General features: G+C 37.2%; 1 protein-coding gene across 2 annotated transcripts in view; it reads right to left on the bottom strand.

Moving 5' to 3' along the window:
- trpc5a (transient receptor potential cation channel, subfamily C, member 5a) overlaps positions 1-26,252 on the bottom strand; it is a 136,024-nt gene that overhangs the window by 60,791 nt on the left and 48,981 nt on the right. For both annotated transcript variants that reach the window (XM_067524847.1, XM_067524846.1), the window contains 5 exons: positions 15,588-15,629; positions 13,888-13,990; positions 11,485-11,735; positions 1,993-2,109; positions 1,725-1,787 (listed from right to left, as the gene is read on the bottom strand). In XM_067524847.1, the coding sequence (XP_067380948.1) occupies positions 1,725-1,787; positions 1,993-2,109; positions 11,485-11,735; positions 13,888-13,990; positions 15,588-15,620 (567 nt within the window). In that variant the 5' untranslated portion in view covers positions 15,621-15,629. The remainder of the gene's footprint in view (positions 1-1,724; positions 1,788-1,992; positions 2,110-11,484; positions 11,736-13,887; positions 13,991-15,587; positions 15,630-26,252) is intronic.

Below are 26,252 nucleotides of genomic sequence, written 5' to 3' on the forward strand. Positions count from 1 at the left end.
AAAGTAATGTGTCATTATTAAGATTTGAAGCAAGATGTAAAATCAACATGTCTACCATGACATCACTGTATGTTTTTGTTACTTGATTGCAGAAAACAGATTTGAAATTATGTTTAAAGTTATGTGTTCATACATTCATTTGAATTTTTAGTTTTTACTTTGATGTATAGTCTAATTTGTTAGCATCTTTGCTCACTATTATGCATTTTCTAATGTTTCTTTCTTTTCTATGTTTCTGTAAGCAAAGTATAAAGAGTTCCACTCTTGTGGACAGTACAATCACTTCTCTCCTATTAAACGATGTATTCGATTTTGAATCTTTTAATTGTATGCACTTGATAAACTTTGAAATAATGAACAACAGCCAAGTAGCAACTAACAAATATTTTTTATTACTGTTTAATATTTGTTATAGAAATTTTCCCTCTTCCCGAGTCAAGTGTTACTAGATCTTGGAAGACTAAAGACAGAACTCAGCGTGAGGAACCATCACAGTTTAATGAAGAAGAACATAAGAATGTTGGTGTCTTCTGACTTGTATGTCTCAAACGTGGGCAGTCCTCATTCCTTGTCCCTTTAAAGTTGTTTGTTCTTTGAATTTGGAAACAATTAAATAATTTTATTGTATCTTACTTGTAGAGCTTGTGACCCCAGACCCCTGTATCTCCTACATTCTTTTAGGCCTTATAACAACAGTGCTTAAGGTGATCTTAAGCATTTCTCTAAACATGACACACTGTGACTGCTTGTCCTCTCCGTGACCTCTTCAATAAACCCATCTTCTTTGACTGTTCGCTAATTATCTGACCATATGAATAAATTTACTCTATTCATCTTTCAACTATCTTAGCTGTGGTTTTGTCTAAAAAATGTTAGAAAACATTCTGTAAAAACATATACAGTTTCCCACAGTTCAGATTCAGTCATTTTAGTTCATGCCTCCTAGAATAAGGGTAGTCAATTATAATTTAAGAAGGTCCGGATAAAGAAAATGTTGTCATGTACGGGTCTGCAGCATCATCATGTTTAATTTACATTTAGCTATACATTACAATTAATTTCTGTATATTGAAGTTGCATTTTCATAGTATCAACATATGGACTGTGTGAAGTCAAATGAAGAAAGCTATAGCTCAAAAATAGAATAACAATATTTTCTGTAAAATTCTGTAAGTTTTTTGACTGCAAGTTATAATTTAAAAGTCCACCATAATGTACTAAATAAACTGTCCAATAGATATTAGAACTAAAACAGTCCAAATACTGAAACTGTATGATCATTCAGATTGACACCAGTCTTTTGTCTATGTTAGTGCACTTTAATTCTAATTTTGTTTATAATCTACTGTTTGTACTGTCTGTACTATGCCAGTGAGGTAACTTAAATGCTCGATTTAACCCCACAAGTACTATATCATAGAATATGGCATAGGAGTTTTTAACATATTGTGGCATGGGCCCAGATGTTTTTGACGTGAACTCATAAATTGTAATCTGAACACTCCACAGGCAATAGCCTCACTGCATGGCACCATTCGATATGAACAACATTCAAGAACATTCTTTGGTATTAGTGCAAAAATCTCAAAAGATGGTGATTTATCAGTGAAGTAGCTAAAGTCAGTGCTCAGTGTACAAATGGCAGTAATTACAGCTAGTTAACAAATACATTTTTCTGTGTACCAAAACAAAACATGCATTGAAATAGATAAATAACCACTTACTTCTGAACTGGAGACACACTCAACACAGTCACATCGTATCTGGTGTGGTCTGGGAATTGTGACCTACACAGAACAAGCGCATATTAAAAGATCATGGCAGCAAACATGGAAGTAATTAAATTAAATCTAAATTTAATAAATTACAATGTAGCTTATTCATTTTTTTTTTGTATTTACTGATATGCTATTTGTTGTGATTAAGCCTCAAAATGCAAAACTTAAAATAAGTTGTACTAATAACTTCAGTGTAACTATTCAGTGTCATCACCTTCCGCTGTACAAGTAGTTTGATGATCTCGTAGTTGTTAGTGTGAGCAGCAAGCATAATGGGAGTGATGTCTGGTGTAAACTCTGAAAACTGACTGTCCATCATCAGTGAAGGAACCTGGGGAAGACCAAGAAAAAAAAAAAAACACTTTTTAATAGTATGCTTTATTGTATTGTAAGGTGAGGTTTATAATTCAGTTCAGTATTGTGGTGAGGCACTTCCTATTCACTGGCGGTAAAACAGAACAAAAACAATACTTTAAAAGTTTTTTTATTATTTAAATAAAACGCCATAAATTAGCTCTACATGTGGCACTGTTATACAACTAAAAAGCTGAACAAAGAATAAATCGAATCAAACCCACTTTCATTTGGTTAAAACTGTATAAATTATTGGGAAGCATTTGAGAAAAGAATCATCACCAGAATTTTATTTATTTCTTAATTATGTCCTGAATTGACTGAACGCCTAAGACATTTTCACAGAAGACTGGTTATACTGTTTTATTACTAAAGTACAATGGCTTGTATGTCACTATAGGCAAAAAAGAAAACAACCATTCGGAAATTAAATTTAAATAGAGTTATGCTTCTATGAACAAGCCATTTACAACAAATTGCATACACTTAACTTAAGGAACTAGCAATGCTGCTATGCAAAAAATGTAGAAAACCACCATGTTATGCAAATTTAGCTAATTGCTGTGAATTCTGCAATTATGTCCAGACAATGCAAACCTCTCTCTGAACCACACTGCATCACATACAACTTTGCACTGGAACACAAACTATAAAGTCATTAACAACACTTTTCTCAGTATACACACTGGAGAATAGCTGAAGATCAAGGTACAACTGACAAGACAAATCCCTATGACAGAGGCCAGTGCATCTAGAGTTATATTAAACAAGCACACTTATTGGTAGCATTAGTGCAGTATAAACCAAGTGATATAAGCATGTTTGCATGACACGTTGTGTCTATTAGTCAGAACATTCAGAACAGTGAGGTTTATTCTCACTGAGTTCAGTGTCTTGCCCAAGGAGACTTGGGCATGTGGAAGAGGAACCGTGGGTTTGAACCACTGACCCTGTGGTTGTCTGTGATTTTGCACTGTTCATTTGTTTCTGCAATGCCTAACAACATTGCAAAATGCATTGCATGCAATGCAACATAAAATTTTAAAACCAGACATTCAGGGTCAGGACAATGCCATAAAAAGTCATCAAAATACTGGAGGGAAGTTAAAAAAAGGGTTTACATGTGGATAAGTCCCACATACCCCCCAAAATTATTTGGTTGCATGGCAACACTATAGTGACCATAAAAGCACCAGCCGGATGGAATAGATGTGTGGGATTTATTGTACAGGTACCAAGTGGAAAATCTCTTTGTGCAATCAATTTTAAAAACAACAAACTATGTCTACTGACATTGAAAAGAAAATATTCTAAGAAAACTGAAACTTCATGTTTGTATGTATACATCAGCCTCCATTTATGGGTACCCTCAAGAAGAGTTATTGTTTTTGAAAAGTAAACATTTGTATGGTAACAATGCATTATATTACTAAACCATTCATTATATTTTTATCTAAAACATATCGATGCCAAATAAAGGTTTGTTAAAAGTGTTGCCAAATTAGGAATAAAAATTTAAACATGCTTGCATGTCGCAAAACATAAAACATTTAAATTCTATGATATTAGCATGCACACACAAGGTCGACAGCGAGACATCAGAAGAAGCACTAAGAGGACCAGACTTGAGGAAGAGGAGGGAATGAGGGAGGAGGAAAAAGTGGAGCGAATATGTGTGAATTTGCTTTCATCTCTCAGCAAGAGAACGCGGCAGAGTGTTTTTCCTCATCCTTCTTATCTTATCTTCAGTCCCTGTCTCTATACTTTGAGTCTCGTCACCTCCTCTTTTTCCAAGTCTGTTGCTCACATTCTTCCATTTTCCTTCTACTTTCTGTACCATCCTCTCTTCCATCTTTTTTGTCTGTCCTCCTTGTCAACTTTCTTTTTCCATCTGCGTTCCCTCCTCTCTTTCCTCCTTTGCCATATCTCTTCACTGCTTTCTTCCACCCCCCTCTCCCATGCCAAAACCTCTTTTCCTCATTTGATCTCTGCCTCTCTCTCTCTTTCTTTCTCTCCCACTCTTTTTCCTGGCGTGATAAGTACTGTGAGAACAGCTGCCACGACCTGGGCATCACATACTTATCGAAGAGATAAGGGCAGAACACACACACAGACACACACACACTGAATAATTAAAAACAAAGGTAGATACACTCAACATAAAGAAAATCATCTGCGTAATTTAGGTGGAACGCGGTTTTTATTAAAGGGCTACTCACAACACACGGCCCATATTAAATGACAAATCCAAACAATACATTTTTTAAGGGACCTGATCCAGAAGGCAAGACGGGGTCTGCACAGAACCTGTGATTACAACACACAAATGTCCAAAGCCACACCATAGCCCATGCATTGCTGGGGTATGGGAGTGACTGGTCAGCATGCAGTGAAGAAAACATAAAGAAAGTACAAAAAGAACCAAGTGCTTGTTTAAGTTTACCAACATTAATTTAGACATCAATGAAAACCCTCTGCTCACCATAAGTGTATTTACATGGACTTAATAGTTAAGAAATCTGAATATCTTTATGTAATCGGAGATCTGGTTTCCAAGGGCGGGGTAAGGGAATAGAGAAATCTGATATTTCCAGTCAGAGTCCTGCATAATGGTGATTTCTCTGCCATATATATGCACAACAAGGTTTGACCCGATATCTCCAAAAGCACAACTAAATTTTCCAGACAGGGCAGAGTGAAAGGCTGAATGAATGAATTAAAATGTATTATGCCTTGTTAAGCCTTAAGTTAGACTGAAAATAAAATGAAAAGTGCAAATAATTTGCTTTCCATTGCAGATTTATTTTCCAGAGCTCACTATATAAACTGTTTCTCTCTCTCTCTCTCTCTCTGACAAACAAACCTTTTTCATTAAGTATAAATCAATCAGTAGGCATAGTGACATAGAGTGCAAGAACCAATAAAAAATAAACTTGGACCCAGCCTTGTAATATAAACTGGGCCTGGCCTGACTCAGCTTTGAGATTTAGTTTAAAATGAATTTAAGAAATTAAAGACATATTGTTATGCTCCACAAACAAACAAAAACACTTAGTTTTGTTCAATACAGTACTTCATAAAACACACTAGCAGGAGTACAAACCTTCCTCCAGACAAAAGGCTGCTTAGTTTATGCAGCTGTCTCTAAATAATGGCGCGTTATACCTTATGACACTGTGATGGGCAGCTAATGGGAGCTACCTTAAAATGTGCTGGATTAATTGTTGGGAACAATAATGAACTTAAAGTGTCATCTTTTCACACTTTGACATGCGAAAAGTTTAAGTCAGGGATCAGACCTGCTGAGCTACAGCAGCCAACGCTGAAGATTTTCCCATCGGCTCTGCAGGGAATTAAAGGGAACCTAGTTTTCTTTGTTGCACTGTTTGCAATTTAAGAGGAAGTAGAGGTAAAACCCCATAAAAGCTGCAAAATAACCACAGTACCTTTAAGTTACACAAAAGAAATCAGTAGTTTGCGCTGAAAAGTTAGTTAACCCATTTTCAGGATTTATTGATTTTTTTCACTATTCAGTCTTTTTGTGAAGATATACAGAGACAAACAAGAAATGAAATAAAATTATATTACATAAAATAACTAAAACTACTTTCTTCGAACACATTTCTATTTTCACATCCCTAGGCATAATGAAAGTGTACACATTCATCAACTGGATCTCCTTCACACAGAGACAGTAAAAAAATCACATATCAAAGGAAAGTTATTAAGTGAGACAGAAACCCTTATCTTCATTATCTTTCTTACTACCTTTCTTTCACTTACTGTCAATGTTCCTGGCTTCTTCTTCCTCCCCTTTCAGTGCAACTCATTTCTTTTTCTCTGTTTTTGTTGGCTTTGATTCATATGACCATCTTGTTTACTGTTTCTTTGTTTTCCATCCTCCTTCATTCATGCAAGTCTCATATCTGTATCCTCAGACATCACCCTCATTTCTATGTTTTATCACTTCCTTCCTTCATTCTTCCTTCCTTCCTTTTAGCCTTGTTACATCGTTCCTTGTGAAAAAACTGCATTTGGTTGTAGTTAATCACAGAGAGGAAAGGAGTGAGGTAGTGATGGAGGGAGGGAAGGCAAATAAAAAGAAGTGTTGGAGTAGGGATGGAGAGAGAGTGGTAATAAAAGACTGAGTCCGATTGAGTCAGATGGAGTCAGATGGATAGGGACGGCAGAAAGGTCAACAGTTTTGCTCAAAGAGAAAAGGCATCGTCTCTACCTGTCAGCTGAGTAAGAGCAATTTAAAAAACTCACACCCACCCACCACATGAATCTAGTCCTTAATATATCAGAAAAAGGAGGGATATTGGACTCTCGGGTAAAATGTATGGAAAACGGCGTCTTTTGGGAGAATCTTCACAACGATGCCAGGGTGAACAATTTTTTTCAATGCCAAGAAAAATTAAGTGCAACAATGAATCATGCATACTATGCTCATGATCAGAAAATGAGCAGTGTGTTTTAAATTGCTGAGGAGTTCAATTTTGCAGTTTGCGACAACTTGGAAGTTTATTATAGTTTTTATTGATATATTTCATTATGTGGGCAGCATTGGGTCCGAGTGGTTAGTGCTACCACCTCACAGCTGTTTAAATCCATCTGTCGGCTGCGCCCTTTCTGCATGGAGTTTGCCTGTTCTCTCCATGCATTCGTTGGTTTCCTCTTGGTACCCCCGTTTTCTCCCACAGTCCAAAGACATGAATGTTATATTACCTGTTAACTCTAGTGCCAATAGGGTTAAATGTGAGTGTGAATGGTTGTCTGTTTTTGTCTCTTTGTTTCTCTTTGAGATAGACTGATCTGTCCAGGGTGCACAGTTCCCAAACTGTCAACTAATGACAGCTGGGATAAGCACCAGCCACCCCACAACCTTTAACAGGAGAAGCGGTTAAAAATAATGGATGGACGGATAAACGTAATTATGTGGATTTTATCTTTATATATATATATATATATATATATCTTTATTTTTTCTAGTGTTTTTTTCTCTAGTCTTGTGTTGAAAAATAAATAATTATAATATTTTAGTACATGCACGCAAAGCCGGCATCATTGTCTTGCCACGGTGCCTGACAACATATTCTAGGTGAAACACTGAGGCATGCTGTAAATTTGTCCAGCTCTGCAATGGCAAAATCAATCACCCACACTAAAAGGCGAACACCACAAGTAGATAGTGAAAACAACTGTGGTGAAGAACCAGTAAAGCATCAGAAGGATAACACAGAATAAATTGATGTCCATGAGGTCCAGAGTTTAGTCACTGACTGTATCAAAGTGTTTAAACATAGTTAGATTAACATTTGGCTTGGGTTTCCAAAAAGTTGTTTCATGCACTTTTTAAAATAAAAAGATTGCAATTTTTTCAATCAGTCTACATACAATGGTCTTTTATGAGAAAGTGAAAACACATTTGATTTACTTTATGTAATCAAACCTCTTTTCTGTTGTTGTTATTTCTGCTGTTTATATGTTGTAGTCCTTTGGCAGCAGGTAGTCGCTACAAGCTTCTTATACTTAAGATTTAATTAAATGAATCCTATTCTTCCTGGCTGGTCCCCTAAAGCATTCCATCAGTGACCTATCATCTTCAGGTCTGTTTATAGATGCTGTGCTGGACTAGAGTCTGGCCTTGGGCAGGGCCCATGAGGGACAAGTTGTCCTGAAGTCACTCCAGCAATGTCTTAGCTTGGCATTTTTATTTGTATTTTTAACACTTTAATTATTTGTTTTGTTTGAAAAAAAAAAGTTTAATTTTGAAACTGGGCATAAAGGGATGGCGTGTTTATCCTTTCCAAAGTGACTGTGTATACTGTAGGCCTAACTGCAATTACATTTTATATTTTAAAGACTAAACCTACAAAAGACTAAAGCACTCTGTTCAACAGCAGTGATAGAAAACTAAAGAGTGTAAAAAGTGAAAGATTATAAGATGGAGATGGGGAAATAATACTGTAATACTGACAGGTGAAACATGGATAAAAGCAAATGAATTAAAAGAAAATGTGAAACAGAAACAGAAACAGAGCAAGAGCAGATTTGTTCTCATCCTCATCCAACTTCCCACAATCCTCTGCTTTGGCCAAGGGTTGGTTGTCATGGTGATGTGGAACCCACAGCCTTAGATCCAGAAATTAATGTAGAGGTCTCTTCCTTTCTAAAATTTCTCCTTGTGGCTGTCTTCTCTTTGTCTTTTCTTTTTCAACCCTCCTTCTTTAGATAAGAACGACAAACAATATCGGCGAGTAATGACTTAACTACGGAGGTAGACCTACAGTAACTACAGATTTACCTAAACATACCGTTGTTTTATAAAGTTACTTCACCTTCATTTCCTTCTGCAGCGTCACTCTCGCTTTTACATCGGGACTTTTGCTTCCTTTGTTCATCTTTTGTTCATTTACCCAAAAATTGCTAAGTTCAAAAGTCACACTTCTCGGTTGCCACCATATTTGGACAAGAACACAGGAATAAAGTGTAGAACATCCAGTCATTCCTGACCAGTCATAAAGTGTGTTGCCCCCAGTTTAAAAGACTTCATCAATTCTGATTAACTTGCTCAAGATGCAGGCCTATAAACTCTGTGGAGTCATTAAGCCCCTGTCCCTTTACCTAAGACCTGCTGTGAAAGGCCACATGGCAGACAATATATTACAGAAGGCCCAGCAAGAGCTTCTCAATGAAAGAGTAAAACAAGTCATTTTCATAATTGACGAAATAGAAGATAAAGTGGACCAGATAATACAGTTACCTAAATCACATCTTTCCAGTGTAGACATGGAAAAGGTGTCTCAATCTGTGCAAAAGGCAATCTGTCACAACACTTTAAGAGCAAAGAACAACAGACTTGCAAATTTCAAACATTACAATCACAATAAACATATAAAACAGAGCAACTGACTAAAAGAGAACAGGATGAAAGCATTACACAGCCACAGGACATATGGTCAAAGAACGTGTCTAACAGAAAGCTTACAACACCAGAAAATAATGTCTAAGCCAAGGGGCTTAAAAAAAAACAACAAACTGACAGAAGCAGAGGAGGAGCAACTCATGATGAAGGTATCAGCTGCACTTGGTAGTTCCAAAACACCTCTTTCCAACCTCTTTGAAGCATCACCATCTTGCCGGATGACAAACAGAGATGCACAGTGGTCATGAACACAGAAGTCTATAGCACTAAAATGACAAGTCTAAAGTGAATTGCTACCTAGGATCACGCCTCAAGGCCTCATACCAGTGGCTATGACTAATAGTTTACAAAGCCATTGACCAAGCCCAATGATACCACTCATACCTAGAAGAAGTCAACTCATGCATATATTGACTCCCAAAAATACAGTGGGTCAGCAGATCAAGTCCCACCTATTTTCAGGCTCAACTCAGTTACTTACGACAATGTAAAACATCTGGCCATCACACTAGACCCCCAGGTAGGCAACACTGTCCACCACATCAACCACTCAAAGGACTAAACCAACAAGATACGAAAACGAAAACCCAGAGGAAATAAAGGTTTCCTACAATGTCATATAACACTTCACATGCATTTCCATTGGTGAGGCAGTCAAGACCAACCACAGTGCAAACCACATATGTGCACATACGACCTCTACATGACTACAACCTACTTCCAAGTATAACAATGGTTATTACAGACAGAAACACAACAATGGGTTCAACTTTCTCCCCAGTTGTGGCCAACAAGTATGCCCCTATCTAGGGGGTAGGAGTGCATTTGGCAATTAAGTGTGATATTTATTTCTACAACTAAGAGAATGTGATACAAAAGGGAAGCAGTGTAACTCAGGATGAACCAAGGCCAAAACAACAAACAAAAGAGTCTAATTCTATTTTAAGTGCTAACTAGCCCCTAAGAAGAAACAAACAAAAAGCTAACAAGAGAAAACAGTAGAAAGAAAATGGCACTTCACCCCTAATACTATTTACAGGTAATATTTACAAGATTGTGATGATGATAAGCAATACTATTTAAAACTATGGCAATATCCCCAACTAATCCAACTAATCCTCAAAATCTCCAAAATTCAGAATATGCTCAAAACAGTTTGAGGCCAAGGACAAGAACAGGTGCCAGCCTAGCTGGTGGGAACCAGATTTTTTAAACTCTAGGAAGTGCAAGATGGACCATTCAGCTCCTGGCAATGCCCCTCCATCCAGCCAATCAGACAGGGTACCTATAACTCAGACACACCCAGCCACACAAACAAAGAGCACTGACTCTGACTCACAACTTAAAAGGAACAACAACTTACATGACATACAGCCAGAGCCAACAACTCAGTCAAAATTTGTACAAAGAAGCTGGAAACTTTCATGAAACACATCAATGCAGTGAACAAAAACATCAAGTTCAAATGGAGAATGTCACAGGGAATTGTCTGGCCTTCTTTGATTGTGCAGTACACATCGAAAAAGACACAAGCCTTAACACTAAGGTCTACAGTATACACATGCACGCACACACACACACATCAATATTTACTGTTTGAATCACACCACCCTCTGGAGCACAAACTGGGACTGATCAGAATGTTACACATCCAGGCTGAGAGTGTGCCAAGTAGGGTAGAGGGAAAGGAGAAGGAACTCAATCACATCAAAGAAACCCTCAAAACCTGTGGCCGTTCAAACTCTATCGAATCCACTGTATGTTGCTGGAGTATCTAAAAAACTCCAACTCAAGGACAAAACGCCTAGACATAAGCAAAGCAATGTTGTATAGCCAGTCCAATGCAATAATGAATGTACAGATTTGTACATTGGAGAAACTAAACAACCACTTCACAAATGCATGGCGCAACACAGGAAAGCCAGCTTCTCAGAAGCCATCTGACAATTTGCATCTGACAAGGTTCACTCCTTTGAAGACAGCAATGTCTAAATTCTGGACAGGGAAAACCGTTATTTTAAATTACGTCTTAAAGAGGCAATTTATGTCAAGGAAGGACGCTTTCTAAAGAGTGGAGATGGGTTACGACACCACTTAGCAAACACATTGCAGTTCTTTTATCACTTCCATCGTGGCTCCACAGTCGTTCATAGCCTAAAGTTTTTGTCTCCACCAATGCACATGAAATTAGGGCAAGCCCTAACAACACAACAAGCCCTAGGTGACCATTAAAGGGACAATGACTTATTAACTTCAGAGTTTACAGGCCTGCCTCTCTAGCCAGTTAGTCAGAACTGATGAAGTCTTTCTGGTTTGAGATGAAACATGTTTATGATCTTTAAGTTCAGTTGCTACTAAACAGCACTTACAGAACATAACTGAAGTTCTTACACTCTGTCTAAGCACGTAGATGTCAACACTCACCTGTTTCTCTCCACTCGGCCTTCTGTGAGACAGCAGCAGCTCCACAGCACCCACCACCTCTTTCCTGATGGCGTAGAGAAGAGCGTCGCCAGTGTGGATGCCGTGGTCAAGCAGGAGCTCCATGATCTCCAGGTTCTCATTCTCAATGGCAATGAGGAGTGCGCTGCGGCCCAGTGGGTCCAGACAGTTTACATCCATGTTGTAGTAGACCTCTGCCTCACGAAGGGCATGTTTGACTCCTGCATAATCACCTGAGGAAAAGGGGGAAGAAGGAGGGCTCAATGGTTAAAAGACCAGACAGGTGGTTTAATATGCTTTACTTACCCAGTTCTATTGGCAGGCAACAATTCCACTTCAAATATAGACAAACTTATTTATTGTATTCCCTCAGACAAAGCTGAAGGGGGCATTAAAGTGTAACTCACAAAAGGATATAGAGACACGTATCATGTGACATGCTAATATAATTTAAAAAGTGCTGAAATAGAGAATAACTCCCATAACACCCATAAAGGTTGTTTGTTACTTATGCTCTAATGAAATCCGTTGCGGTATCCCTTCAAATAGTGCTCCTGTGACATTAGGAGTGTAAAAATAGCACTGTTGGCAGGTGTTCTAAGCCATGAAACAACATAAACACAGGTAGGTAAACACAATTGTAGAACCATCACAGCATTGGCTGGGTTAAAGCAAAATCTAGATGGCTAGTGTTATTAAAAAGACTGTGGTCTTGGTAAAAAAATAAGTACTTCCCTGTCGGTACTAAACAACTGTAGTCATAGTTACAAAATTAAACACGTTATTGTTGCTGAACGGTGCTAAGAGTAGGATCCCATCTAAACTCCTCTGAATCCTGGATAGTCCCTCCCAACCACTGCATGGAGTACTGTCTGGACAGACATACATATTTCTTTTGTGTTGGTGTGGTTCCTTTCTCTTTTTAGAGCAGAGAGCAGCTGTAACAAGGACATGCAATTCCTCTGCGATTACCCTGGGAGTAATAAAGTTGTTTTAATCTTGATTCTTGAATTATGTTATCAGAAAACAATCTTGTTATGTTAGGTTCCCCCCAAAAACATATTTTTGACTGGGAAAAAGGTTTGCCAAATCATATAAGGTGCATTCAGAAAGTATTCAGCCACTCTTCCCTTTTTTCAATCCACACTCAGTACTTGTATGTCTCTCTGTGTTGGCCCTGAGATAGACTGGTGACCTGTCCAGGGTGTACCATGCCTCTTGCCATATGACAGCTGGGATACGCTCCTGCCCCCCCGTGACCCAAATAGATGGATGGATGCAGGTTTTTGAGGAAGATTCTCTGGTCTAATGAAATAAAATTGAAAGGTTTTGGCTCAATTCTAAATGTTATGTCTGGAGGAAACCAGGCATCGCTAATCAGGGGCCCAATACCATCCCTACAGTGAAGCATGGTGGTGGCAGCATCATGCTGTGTCCTTCAGCAGCAGGGATTGAAGACTGTTTAGGGTTGAGGGAAAGTTGAATGGTGTAAAGTACAGAAATATCTTTAAGGAAAACCTGTTGTCAGTGGTAAGGACCTCAGACTGGGCTGAAGGTTAACCTTCCAACATGACAACAATCCTAAGCAACCAGCCAAGACAATACAGGTGTGTCTTAGGGACAACTCTGTGAATGTCCTGAACTGGCCCAGAAAAAGCACTGACTTGAACCTTATTGAACATCTCTGTAGAGACCTGAAAATGGCTGTTCACCAGTGGTCCCTATCCAACTTGAGTGAGTTTGAGAGGATTTGCAAAGAAGAATCTGAGAAAATCCCCCGGTCAAGGTGTGCAAAGCTTATTGCGTCATATCCAAAAAGAAGGTGTAATTTCTGCCAAAGGAACAGTACTTTAACGTACTGAGTAAACGATCTAAATACTAAGTACATGTTATATTTAATTTTTTCTTTTGAAAAAATGGACAAACATTTATAAAATTTTGTTTTCACTGGTATTATGGCGTATTAAGTGTAGATTATAAAAAAAGAATGAATTTAAACAACTGTAGTTTCAGGCTGCAACATAGCAAAATTGGAAAAAGTGAAGGGGGTCTGAACTCACTGTAGGTCATTTGACGCCAACCTCTGATGTGACAGGGGTGGGGGTCTAAAAAGCTTAATGTCAAGCCTTGCTATGGGTCATACTAAGCTGTTTGCAGATTCATCTTTTTCAGTAGAGTAAGGTCTCACAAAAATCTGCAAAAGCACATGCTGAGAAGATGACACAATACATTTTGCTGGAGCACAGTCTGACTAGCTGCTGCCATCATGGAAATCACCAGTATCAACACAGTATCATTTAAAAGATGAGTGGATCAGGAGAATGAAGGTGTAGAGAGAACTATTACATATCTTAAAGACATTACTAAAAGACTGAGAAGGTTTACCTTTCTCCACAGCAGTGAGATAGGCTCGCTCCTCAGCAGACAGCTCCACTTCAGCCCGGACAATCTGAAGTGGGATGCGGTCACGGTATGGCGAATACGTCGCCTAAACCACAACATAAGAAACAACATGAATGAAAGTTTATGTTTCTAAATCAACATCGATTCATTCAGGAAAGTAGAACGATTATGAACCTTTGTAAGGTTCTGTTTTCTCCGAGGAGGAGCCCTGGAGAAAACAGAAACTTACAGGCTCTAGTACATAAAGGGCTCACTGTCTACCATCAAAAAAATGACAGAAAATGTGTGGGTTTTTCTGTTTCTCTGGTTGGCTGAGCATCTTAAAATGTGTCACACAGAAAGGAACAAATTACAGTTAAATGAACTGCTGTCCATTTCACCAAATACTATTTTAAGGAAGAAATGTTGTGACAGACACAAGCTCATCTCTCTATGTAATCAAAAAAAGTCATTTTTAAATGACTTACTGCAGGTGAACAGCGTATTGTTATATGAAAACCTTAATACCTAAATGGTTATTAAATTACACAGCAATACCTGGAGGAAAATTCCAAGCATCCCCAAGTCACTATGATCTATCCACAGATGTCAGAAATAAAGTTCAGTGGAATTCATCTAGTAGTGAAGCAGTAAAATATTTCACAGTTGATCAGATTGTTTGACTGAAAAGGCTGATACTGTCATCCTCAAAGCCACACTGCCAGCATGGCCAAAACTCTAAGTATTTGATATCTCACTGTTTGAGTTAGAGCTTAAACAGGCTTATAAGGCAAATAAATCCACTGTTTGTTTGTTAAAATAAAAGTTTCTCTCATGATAACAACTGGTTATAAGAGTAGCTGTCCTTTTGCATGTGGTGGATTTTATTGTATTTTATTTTACAGGTCTGGTTTCCAAAACAGAGTAAAATCCTCCTCTATCAGATTAAAATGGAAAACGACAGTTTACAGTGCACAACTGAGACTGTTGTTACAGATTTGGTGATGAAGTAACTGTGAAGTTACGGTGAATAAAATCCGGGGTGGAATGTGATATACTCAAGTGATTTTATTACTTACACTATGGAATGGATTTTACTGATTGTATTTTAGTGTGCGAGTCGGTTTTTGCAGCTGACTTGGTTTTAAGGCTGGGGTTAGTGGTAGGGTTGCTATTCGACATGTGGGGACCAAAACATCTTCAGTCTTACAATGGGAAAGTTTATTTATTTTATTTCAAAGTTTTGAATTACTTAAAGTTAATAACGGTGTGGGTGAAATTTGATGAAGCATGTTTGGCAGCTGTAGCAATCAAGACTGTCACATACATGCAGTTGAGTGAAAAGTTTGCATCCCCTTGTGCTGAAATGGTAGAAAGAGTAAAACAATGTTCTAATCAACATGATGATTGATGCACATTCACTTAGTACAAATGTTCATTAACAGAACTGGTCAAGGAGTGTTTAATATAAAAGTTATATTAAAATAATGAAAAATATATCATTGTAAAAGTGAAGGGATGCAAAGTTTTGTAGTCAACTGTATTAGTAATAACATCAGCTTCAAGAAACTCTATTGCTATAAGACTGTGTTCCAAGGTTATGATTAAAAAGTTAATGATGATGTTGAAGTGAGGATTAGGATGAAACCTGCAGACAATGCATTTGAAACTGAACAATATCCTTGCGAGTGACTCTGACTCACCTTTTTGTAGTACAACTGTGTCATCGGATTCATCTGGCCAGTCTGAAAGAAAAAAAAAGGCCAAAAAGAGATGGAAGTTATTAAGACCAGGAAGAAGATCTTCATACTGCAGATGCACGTGCACAGTTTTCAGTATACAGTAGCTACATTTCTATACTTTTCAACAAAATAACAAACAAACTTAATAGTATACTATACTGATAGATTATCTAAGCATATACATAGTTTAAGCTTTATTTGCCCAAGTTTTGAGATGTGCCCCTGAGAGTATTTAAAATATACATCTGACTTACAGTAACCTTATCCATCTTCCAATGAAATACTTCACAAGCACTCTGTACTTAGTTAAGAAAACCGCAACAACACTTTTTTCTTATTATAGATTGTAATGTCATCACAGAAAGTGTGTTACTAGAAAACAATTTCTAGTAAAAAAGTGTTCATATTGAGGTCTGGATTATTCAAAGTAGCAGTGACATTTATTCTTGATGCACACAATGCTTTTTGCAATTTGTCTGAACAGACACACACAGACACACAAGGCAATAAAAAAAAAATCCAGTCATCTCCACTGTACTGGGATTGGAGTAGAGTCACTTTTTCAAAAAACTATATTACATGATTTGTTGCAGGTTAGACTGTTTAGAGTTAACTCTTCCTCAAACTGTTCCAAGGTGTGAGCTTGGGTTGGTTCTGTTTGTAGGCTCATGTAAGATACCATATTTACACATATACAAAGATGTGATCATGCATCCAGCATAGTTAGAGGTAATTGTTTACTATGTACTATGTCCCCTGTTGAACATAACATACACTTACACCCCAAATTACTGTTTAGATATTAATGTTGGAATATGATAATATATCTTAAAGAAAGAAACATTGAAAGTATTGATATTTCAGGATTGATCTACACATTACTAATTTCAGTATTATAAATGAAAGTACATTTTAAACTTTTCTTTTGTTTTTTGTGCTTTCGACTTATCCTGTGAGTTCAGGGTCGCCACAGTGGATCATTTGTCCACATGGTGATTTGGTACAGTTTTTCCCTCCTCAGTTTCTACCGAGCTTGGGGCTGGCGCTGCGAAGCTGGGGATGGGCTGTTGGTGGTTCAGTGTCTTGCCCAGAGATATTTCGACATTTGGTCAGGAGGAGCGGGGCGCAAGCCTCCAACCCTATGGTCAGTAAGCAGCCACTCTACCAACTGAGCCGCTGCCAGCCCCCACATCTTAAACTGCATTTAAGAAATTAAATTAAACATACTTGACTAAAGATCTCAGCCTCACCTAATTCTATCTGACATTTGAAGTCTTTCCATGAACCAGCAGACATCACCAATTTAACCACATCCTCCAACCTGAAACTGAATCTGCACAGTCAGACAGTGATGGATGAATCGACAGCTGAAGCAGTGCAGATTAGTGACTCTACATACATTCAGCTCAATAAACAACATACAGACCAAGGATAAACTCCATCACAAAGTATTAGTGGCTTTAGTCTTGTTAATACATGTAATCCCCATGAACCACTGCCTCCTGGAGAATATTTAAAAGCTTTGCTTATTCACACCTTTGAGTCTTTCTACGTGTGTTTTACCATGTTAAATTATTGCACTGTCCCACATTTGTTTATTCTGAAAATAATCATTGATGAGAGATGATTTCAACTGTTACACATTTGTCTAATGTGGAAGTGTGGAATTAAACTTGCAGCAGTAGGAAACTGTCAACGGAGTTGTAGAAGAAGAAAATACTATTAACTAACCTGAATGTGTCTGTGAAAAAAGGGCTAATTTACTTAAGCTGGTGGCCTGTAAACTTGGACATACTTCCAAGTTTGGCACCATTAAAAGAACAGTGCTACAACTGTAGCTGTATTTTTTTTTAAAAGAAGAAACTGTGAAAATCAACTCTATTTGAGATCTTATTTTCATTAGTCATGCAACTTTGAAAAGTACAACAGGTAGGCCGGAAGTAAACTGCAAACACACAGATGCTCATTTCCAAGAGTTTCCTCATTGGTATTAATAATAATAATGAGGCAAATTAAAGTACACATTGCATAGTTTAACATATTATGCTACAAATACTTTTGGTTCTTAGACTGTAACAAATTGCTGTAATTTCACAATAACTTCTTGTTCTGTCATTTTAATATACAGTTTAAATGAATATTGCAATGAATCATGGGTAAAAAAAACAATTACAGTTGTTAACAGCATTTTTCCACAATAACATATTGTAGAATTACAGGCAAATTGTATCTTGACTGTTGATGATGCACATTACAGCTGAATACTGTTCATTTTGATGGTTGAATCTGAATGAAGAACAAGAGCATTTGATGACCGAAGTACACGAGCAACAGTAATTTCTTTATATTAAAAAAAAAATTGTCTTATTTGTAAGAGTGACTGTAATTTCCTATTATTTTAACTAAGCTGTTATAACCCCAGCAAGACTGCAGAGGGAAGCTGCCAGTTGGTCACAAAAAAAATGTGTCGAGCCACTCGAAAAGACAGGATCAGTAAAGACTAGTTAAACTATTGCGGTTTGTAACCAACTCCATAACCGTGCATCATTTTAAAGTAATACTACCTAGTTTAGACCTTATTGCAATTTTCAGAAGGTCTGGTCTCCCAGAGGGGAGAGAGGAGACAATAAAAAAGATCTATCTATAAATTTGAAACAATGTAAATCCAAACCTAAAATTGACACAGCTATAAAATAAGTCAAAAATATTTTTAAATGGAGTTAAACATTAAAACTCGGCTCATTCAGGGAGTCATAAAAGCTAAATTGGGAGTTATTAACCCAAATGCTCCGTTTATCCCACTGCAAAACTATTTCCTTGTTTTACAATGGCATGGCAGAGCTTTTGCAAGTAGTTCTGCAGAAACACAGGCCAATCTGATCTATTAGGTGAATTAACTAGCTAAAGGAATTTTGAAATGATTTGGCCTGGAATTGACTTGTTTTACATTTGTATATATGGGTGGGGGTGTTAATCAGGATATTAAGGAGAATTAGACCAATTTTATAAATAAGTAATTTTGTTCAAGAATTCCTAGCATCTCTACATCAACAACAGCAGCAGCAGCAAACTAGGTCAACTGCTCAAAGGACATTTTAACCTTGACAACAAGATTAGTAATGAGAACTAAAAATGGTATGTTGACGCAATTGTTGATGATGCTGTTGTCCTTCCATGCTGGGGCTGGTTGAGAAATGTCCAACCAGAGTTTAGGTTGATAAAACTACATCACTATTGGTTAGAAATTCATACAATCGTGTGACAAGAAATTCATATTATCCCTGTTAAGAAATCCACATTTCCATTGTAATAGTCACTGTATTGCAGAGCTACTTCCTGCTTCAGCTTTGACAACCAAATTTCCATTTTGAAAGGCCCAACCATTAGTTTGTCTTGTATAACCTTATGGATTTTGCTCTCATCTAGAGTAACTGTGATCAGTTTTGTCATTAACTTTCTTTTTATGTAATTTTGTGACTTTTCAGATATTTCATTGGAACCAATCCAACCAGTGCCTCCAAGATGACAAAGTGGGTCAGGATAGGAAGTTGGAAAGTGCATAAGAAGAAAACAACAGTCAGTCTTTGTGTCTCTTTTCTCTTCAGCCAAGTGGACTTTGTTGGCTTTGAGCATAAGTCATATATTGTACAAAAGATGATGACTCTTTCATCTGAGGTTCCTAAAGCTATGTAAAACTACTGACTTTTAATAAAAGTTGTTTTTTGTTTGCTTTTTGCTTTGTTGACTTTGGATTAACTTAGGTGTCATTGTAAAAGCTGGTAATGTAAAAAGCAAAAATTACCTGTAAAAACATTTTACAACAAGAAATTGTTCTGTGAATTATTAATAGCTGAGAACAGATAAGCAAATGTCACAGATGTGGGTAAGGACTTAGTCTGACACTTTAAATTAAACATATTATTGCAGCTATGATACAGATCTGCATTTCAACAAGGCTGTAATTGGTTTGGGGAATGTGGCAGGGAGGAAGAAACTGCTGATGGAGCACGGATAGATATTTTAGAAGGCGCATTCAACTAAACATGAAGAATAAAATCACCACTCTGTATCCCTTTGTTTTTCGTTGATTGGGGATGTGACTAGGTCTAATTCTACAGTGGTTAGAAGAAGCTTTTTGCAGATGTGCGAAAAAAAAAAATCAGATTAAAACAAAGAGCAACAGCCCATGTTTTGATCAGGAGCAGTTTTACAGTTACTTCATAGGATGTGCTTTGACTTTTGCATGCTGGGATAAAGCTTAAATGGGACATATCAGAATTCATCCCACCTTTACAGTACTTGTGTAAAAATGCCTGGGGTTATTATTTGACTCAGTGTTGGGCCAATATAGCACCTACAAAATAATGGGTTTAATTTCCCTAGTATCATGTGTAGGAAATTACCCAAGAAAGAGGGTTCTCTGATCCAGTGACGCAATGGGGACATAAAAATAAAACCAATATTGGATCACAACCACCCGCTGGTTCTGGGTAAATTTCACCCAGTACTGTGTAGGGACTGCCGTATATTGCCCCAATGCTGAGTCGACGGTAACCCTGGAATTACTAGTTAAATGAATTTGAATGACAAAGTGGGAAAAATTGAAGTTTTCAGGAAAAAAAAACAATAGAGTGTCCACCACAGAGCAAATTAATTGTCCTTTTAATTTATTAAGGCTATTATTTAGGATTACCATTTAAATCCCAAATACAATGAAGGCAGAAGTCAGACAAAAGATCTGAACACTCTACTGATGGTCCAAATTAACTAAATTCAACAAATCTGCATTTCCATCTAAAGCCCATTATAACAACATTACAAAAATTACTAAATGTTACACGGCCATCCGGGAAGGATAAATAGCATCAGAGTTCAGTGTGTTGTTGAACTCTGTGTTTGAACTTGCTGTAGGCCGAAATGATTTTTTACTCAGCTATGCAGATAAATACGGCACTGAAGGGCCCGACTGTAAAGAAAAGCAGAGCTGCAATAGGAAAAGACTGAGATGGAAAAAAGAGTGGCACTTTCATACTTCCAACACAAATCTGAATTGAATGCAGCTACAGTACCATAAGGCTACAGCACAATAATGATAACTATGCACAGAGAAAGGGGACATAATAAACACCTGTCTCTGAATGACTCAAAGCCACAGAATCTGTCAGGCATGAGCCAGTGTCTGGAAAAAAGGAAAACTTTTGTGCTGGCTCACTGCCCCAGCTGAAGAGTTGCTGGTATTTAAAATTAAAAGATTTAATTTTATAGTCAAGACCCTAAACAATTAAAATCCCCAAAGGCACACATTGGAGATAAACACACTTCTGGCTGTTGATCTTTTAAAGTTTAAACGAAGAGTTTCACATCACTGCCAGACAGATACGGCTCCTGAATCCTAAATCTGAGCGTGTAGCCACTAAATATTCTATGTAACAGGAATCCTCTGACGAGGGGCTGTCAGGTTATATCTGCTGGCAGACAGCAGAGCGCTGTTGTGGTCAGAAACAGGAGATTTATTGGCCAAAGAGGGATGCTAATGTTTTGCTTCACTGGCACTGTTGTCATGTCAAAGAATTAACTTTTTAAGGGGAACTTGACAATGTCTCCGCTGTCAGTGGTCCCTTTACCAACACCTGACAGATAAATTAAGGCCTCCCGTTACCAGCATTGTCAAGTAGACTGGAAATAGTGACTGAATTGGCAAAGGCACTTTCTATGGTGCTTTGCAGTATACAGCAAGTGTTACTATGGATTATGACAGTCAATGCAAGATGACCAGTCATTCCCAAAGCCAAAATTCCATGTAATGTGCATGATTAATTTTGGCAATAATGATGCAAAATAAATTCTATTAACCACAAGGAGGATAGAATCTGACCTTTTTGTATTGAGCTGTAGTATGCCATTTCAAATTACTGATTTATTTGCAGCAAATGGATTCACAGCTTTGATGACCTTCAATGACCAGCAAATAACTGGACAGACTCAAATTTAAGAACAGGGAACGTCTCTGAGCTGGGTTAACGTCAACCACAGAAGGATTAACTGTAAAGGGGTGTGTATAGTTAGGGACCCAGGAGGCAGTAATGGTGAGAGGAGGATTTAAAAAAAAAAAAAAAAGGAGGATTAACGGACTAAAACGATGAATTGGAACATTGTGACATGGCAAATTTAAATATTAGGTAGATAAGTGTACTAGTTTTTTATTTTAAAAGTAGTTAACTAAAAAAAATTAAAAAAATAAATAAAAATGTGACCGAAGTTAAAAACACGGAAAATGATCTACATTTTTCTTTCAGTAAAATATGGAAAACAAAAAAATGTAGGGACTTATAGGGAATGTAGGGAATAGGAAATTATATAGGGACTATTTTTATGGTGAAGAGAATGACTGAGGCTAACTCACTGGACACTATACTTTTGCATTTTTCAGAACTGCAGCGAGTGTGTGGCATTAACTAATGAGTAGAATCTTCCCACCTAAAGGAAAAATATTTCTTCAAACATGTTTGATACACATTTTTTCAAGTTGGCCACATACATAATATATATTTCTGGGATGGAATCTGAAAATGATTTTGCTTGTTTGTCTTGCAGGCTTTCTTGACATATCTGATAATCACTTCATAAACTGTGCAACCAATGTTATTTACAGACAATGTGCTTGGGAGGTTGCTGTGTGGCAGAGAGTTGCTGTTGTTCTGGCAGAGAATCCAAGGCTTTTAAATCCCACAGAAAACAGGTTCTGACCACAGTTCCTGCTTGGGACTAACATGAAAACCCGTGTTTTCTCCTAAAACCTGCAGGGCTCTGACTAATCCTTTTTTTGTTGTTGTTTGTTTGTTTTTTTACTTTTCGGGGTAAAAATCTGGTGTTTAGTCTGCAGCAGGGAAACACTTGTGTTAGCTAAGTGTTGAATGAGCTTTACTTTAATATAAAACAATGTAATGATATATTTTGCAGCTGAGAAGTTAAGGTTTTGGACTTGTATTTTAATTTTCCAAAATTAGTAATTGAGACTGAGACAAGGACTGGCTTTGCGGTGGCTATAAATGCATTTGCAGCCCCTGTGGTTTCCCCTGAACACACGGCCTTCACCTGAAACTTAAAGTGTAATTGTAATTTAATTCACTATGTACACATTTTTGCTGAAGAATATTCCAGAGGTTCAAATCATTAGGTTTTATGAATCATAGGACACTTCATGGTTTTATTCTTAAAAGTACAAATGCAGTGCAGTGAACAGGTCTCAGTTGGATTTGATAAGCATCTGCTTAGATTGGATTAGATTAATTCTTCAATGGCCAGTGTGCAGTTGCTGGAATACAGATGCATTTAAGATCTGCACTCTGAGGGAGAATTTATGCCGACAGCTTCACAATGCTCCACTCAGAGTGATACAGCAATGCAGATAATCTTCCTGCTCAGTAAGCAGTGACTCAAATAAGCAGTGAAACAGATGTTTTGTATATATGGCATCTAGCTGAGGTTAATTTGCAGTCCTTGCCCTGTTTGGGCTTTTTATCCCAGGTCAAAACCTCCAAACAAATAATATATTAAACCTAAACATCATAAAAAAAAAAACAAAAACTGAAATTATCCACATGTGTATATGCAAGTGTCTACAGTATGTATCTCATGTACAAAATGTATGTGATTATGTTACACTTTGCATACATAAGTGATACTGTATGACTAAACATGAATACAGTAAATGAGTATAAATGTATGAAACAAATCTAATGACAGAGTCAAGCTTCAGTGTGTGACTTTAACATTGTTCAAGCCATTGTTTCCCTTCTGATATTGGCTAAACTAAAATTCATTTTGAATGAATGAGAACTTTATAAAACTGTCAAAACCTAGTAAACTACATTTATAAATACTGATTTAACAGGGCTGCTTTATCAGATCTACATGGTTTCATCCAACAGACAGTTGATTTGAGTATCGAACCTGAGTTTCAAAGCCAAAATAACACCTAGATATTTAAATTATTAATTATAAAAATGTTTTTGGTCAACACTGTTTATAAACCTATGTAGCACTTCATATTTTTATTGTAAAACACCTATTTTGAGAGAAGTTAATTTTGCTGAACACAGTGTCCCCTTTTATTCTCCTCATCTACCCTCATCTCTGCTCACTGCTTTCCCACCTGCTCTCTGTGCGTGTAGCTCCAGTATTTGGAACCACTCTATATTTATGTCTCATCTCTGTTCTTCAGAAATCTCTCTCCAACCTGAACATCCTTGCCTTTCCCTCCCTATATCTTTCAGATTTTCTGCTCTATTTTCTGTCTCTTGTTTCTATCACTTCTCGTCTTCATAATGCTCTCATCTTGCCTCTCTTTCCAACTCAGTGCCTCATTTTGCTTTTCCTGTCTTGGCTGTAGTAGAAACAATTCTCTTTGACTCTCCACATCTCTCTCTCTCTTTTGCTCTTGCATTTTTTAAACAGTGAGAGATGTTTACAGTATGTGTAAATAGTATCCTTCCTTTTTTTTTTTTTTTTTAATATGACTAAAGTTCAAATTCTGCGACTGATGTATGTAACTAGATTAATGTATTGATGTACAAAGTAATTTAAGAAGCAGAGAAAGGGTTCAAATTTTACACATTTAAAATTTTAAATACATAACCAAGTGCGTTTCTACAGCAGTTTGTGACACTGTATTGACTAAGGCAGACTAAATTAATATAAAAAAACATCTGCAAATTAGCTGGAAATGCAAGTAAATATACCTTACATGTAGTTGTAAGCACATGCTCCCATGCATGGATTAGGTCTGGACCACAAACAAGAATCTGTCCCCCATTTCTATTGTCTGCTCCTCTATCAGTGGGATACATTTACACATTACACATCTTATTGACAAACAGCAGCAGGAAACAGTGTAAAATCAAAGTTTTCTTGAGCCAGTCAGCAATAAAGCCAAAGGTCTAATGAGAGACAGTGCTGGGAGCCAAACTTAAAGAGCCTATTCTACTCTATGTGGGTGGTTCTCTCTCCCTCATCACGCATGGTTTTAACAGTTTTCCTCTTATTTTCCTTCCATCTCTCTCTTTTCCTAAGTGCAACATCTCTGGATCTTTCTAGTGTCTTCATTCCAGCCTAAACTCTCTTGTCCTTCACACATCTCCCCCACATTATATCACTCCTGACCTTCTCTTTTACCCTTCAGTCTTAATGCTCCCTCTTTACTCCAAACTTTCTATCTTCACTGTCTATTTTGTGCGTTTACATCGTCTCTGTCCTATTTGATCAATGCAGTTCAACTTCCTGTTCACAAAAACTCCTTTACAGTATTTAATAAATAACTATAATCCTCTTCTGCACAATAGCACGGTGACACCACTGAGCTGTTTAGATTTACATATATTTATCTTTAGTCATTTGAAAGACACCGGTGAAGAGGTGAGAGACAATAATTCCTCCAAAGCAAATGGCATTGGTCTATAGAGCTATGACTTTGCTGAAATATAGGTAGGTAAAATGTAGTATGGGAAATGGAGTTTGTTTGTTTTGTTTAGCCTCTTAGTGTCCATGTGGAGCACAAACAGTTTTTAAACTTGCTTTTGGGACAGTGACTATGGCTCACGAAAAGCAAGATTGAGTGCAGCACTTACTTTGGACGAGAACGACGTTTTAATTTCAGAACTAGATTATGTGACTGCTGACCCCCTTGCCAAGACTCACTAAGTAGATAAGAGACATGCTAGGGGGATTTTGACGAGTTTGTTGGATGCAATGCAAGTACAGATTTTCAAAAAAGAAACCAGCCAGAATAGCTTTTTCAAACTGCTTTCCCTAAAGCCAGATTTACAATGACCTAGAAGTAATAATAATATTGATAATCATGATAATATCTGATGATGAGGAGGATTACACTGCCTCTTTTACCTCTTTTCATGCCACTTTTCTACTATACACATTTTAGTTCTTTTTTATAGGTTTATTGTTTTTAATGAAACAATTAAGGAAAATGTAGTTATGCATAAAGCAATTATAACTAAAGCAATTATATGATTTCAATGTCATTTTCTATCTGCTACATAGGCTAAGAAGTAGAGGTGTTAGTGAATGTTGGTGTCTGTCAGGTCTTTCAAAAAAACCCTCAGGTCTTTAGAAGGACTTTTTATAGAAACCATTCAATGGTTACAATAACACTAACATCCTTCTGTATCTTGTCTGCAATACATGTATCCATTAGTTCCAGCTCATTTGTCTTTCCTCTGTCTCCCTAAATATCAACTAACTGCCAATTCATATTTTTCTAATGCTTATACACATTTCTTTTTCTTCTACTGTGATATATTTTAGTGTTCCCACAATATTCCCACTTTACTTTAGCCATTTATCTTAGCTTCTTTAACTCCAATCCATCACAGGTGCCCTCTGGTAGTTTGTCTCCAAATGTCTCAGTCTATCTTTCTTGTACTTCATCAAACTCCTTCCCTCTATCTTTTACATCCACTTTCTTTCTCAGTTTGGCTCACTCCTTTATTTATAGACTAATATATTCTTAGGATTTTTTTTTTTAATTTTGACTTAAAGATGTTCTCTATTCCTTAATATGCACAAGATTTTCCTTTTAGGCTTTAACTCTTCCCACTTGCCCTTGTCCTC

This window comes from Channa argus, chromosome 12, assembly GCF_033026475.1.
Source record: "Channa argus isolate prfri chromosome 12, Channa argus male v1.0, whole genome shotgun sequence".
Taxonomy (NCBI): domain Eukaryota; kingdom Metazoa; phylum Chordata; class Actinopteri; order Anabantiformes; family Channidae; genus Channa; species Channa argus.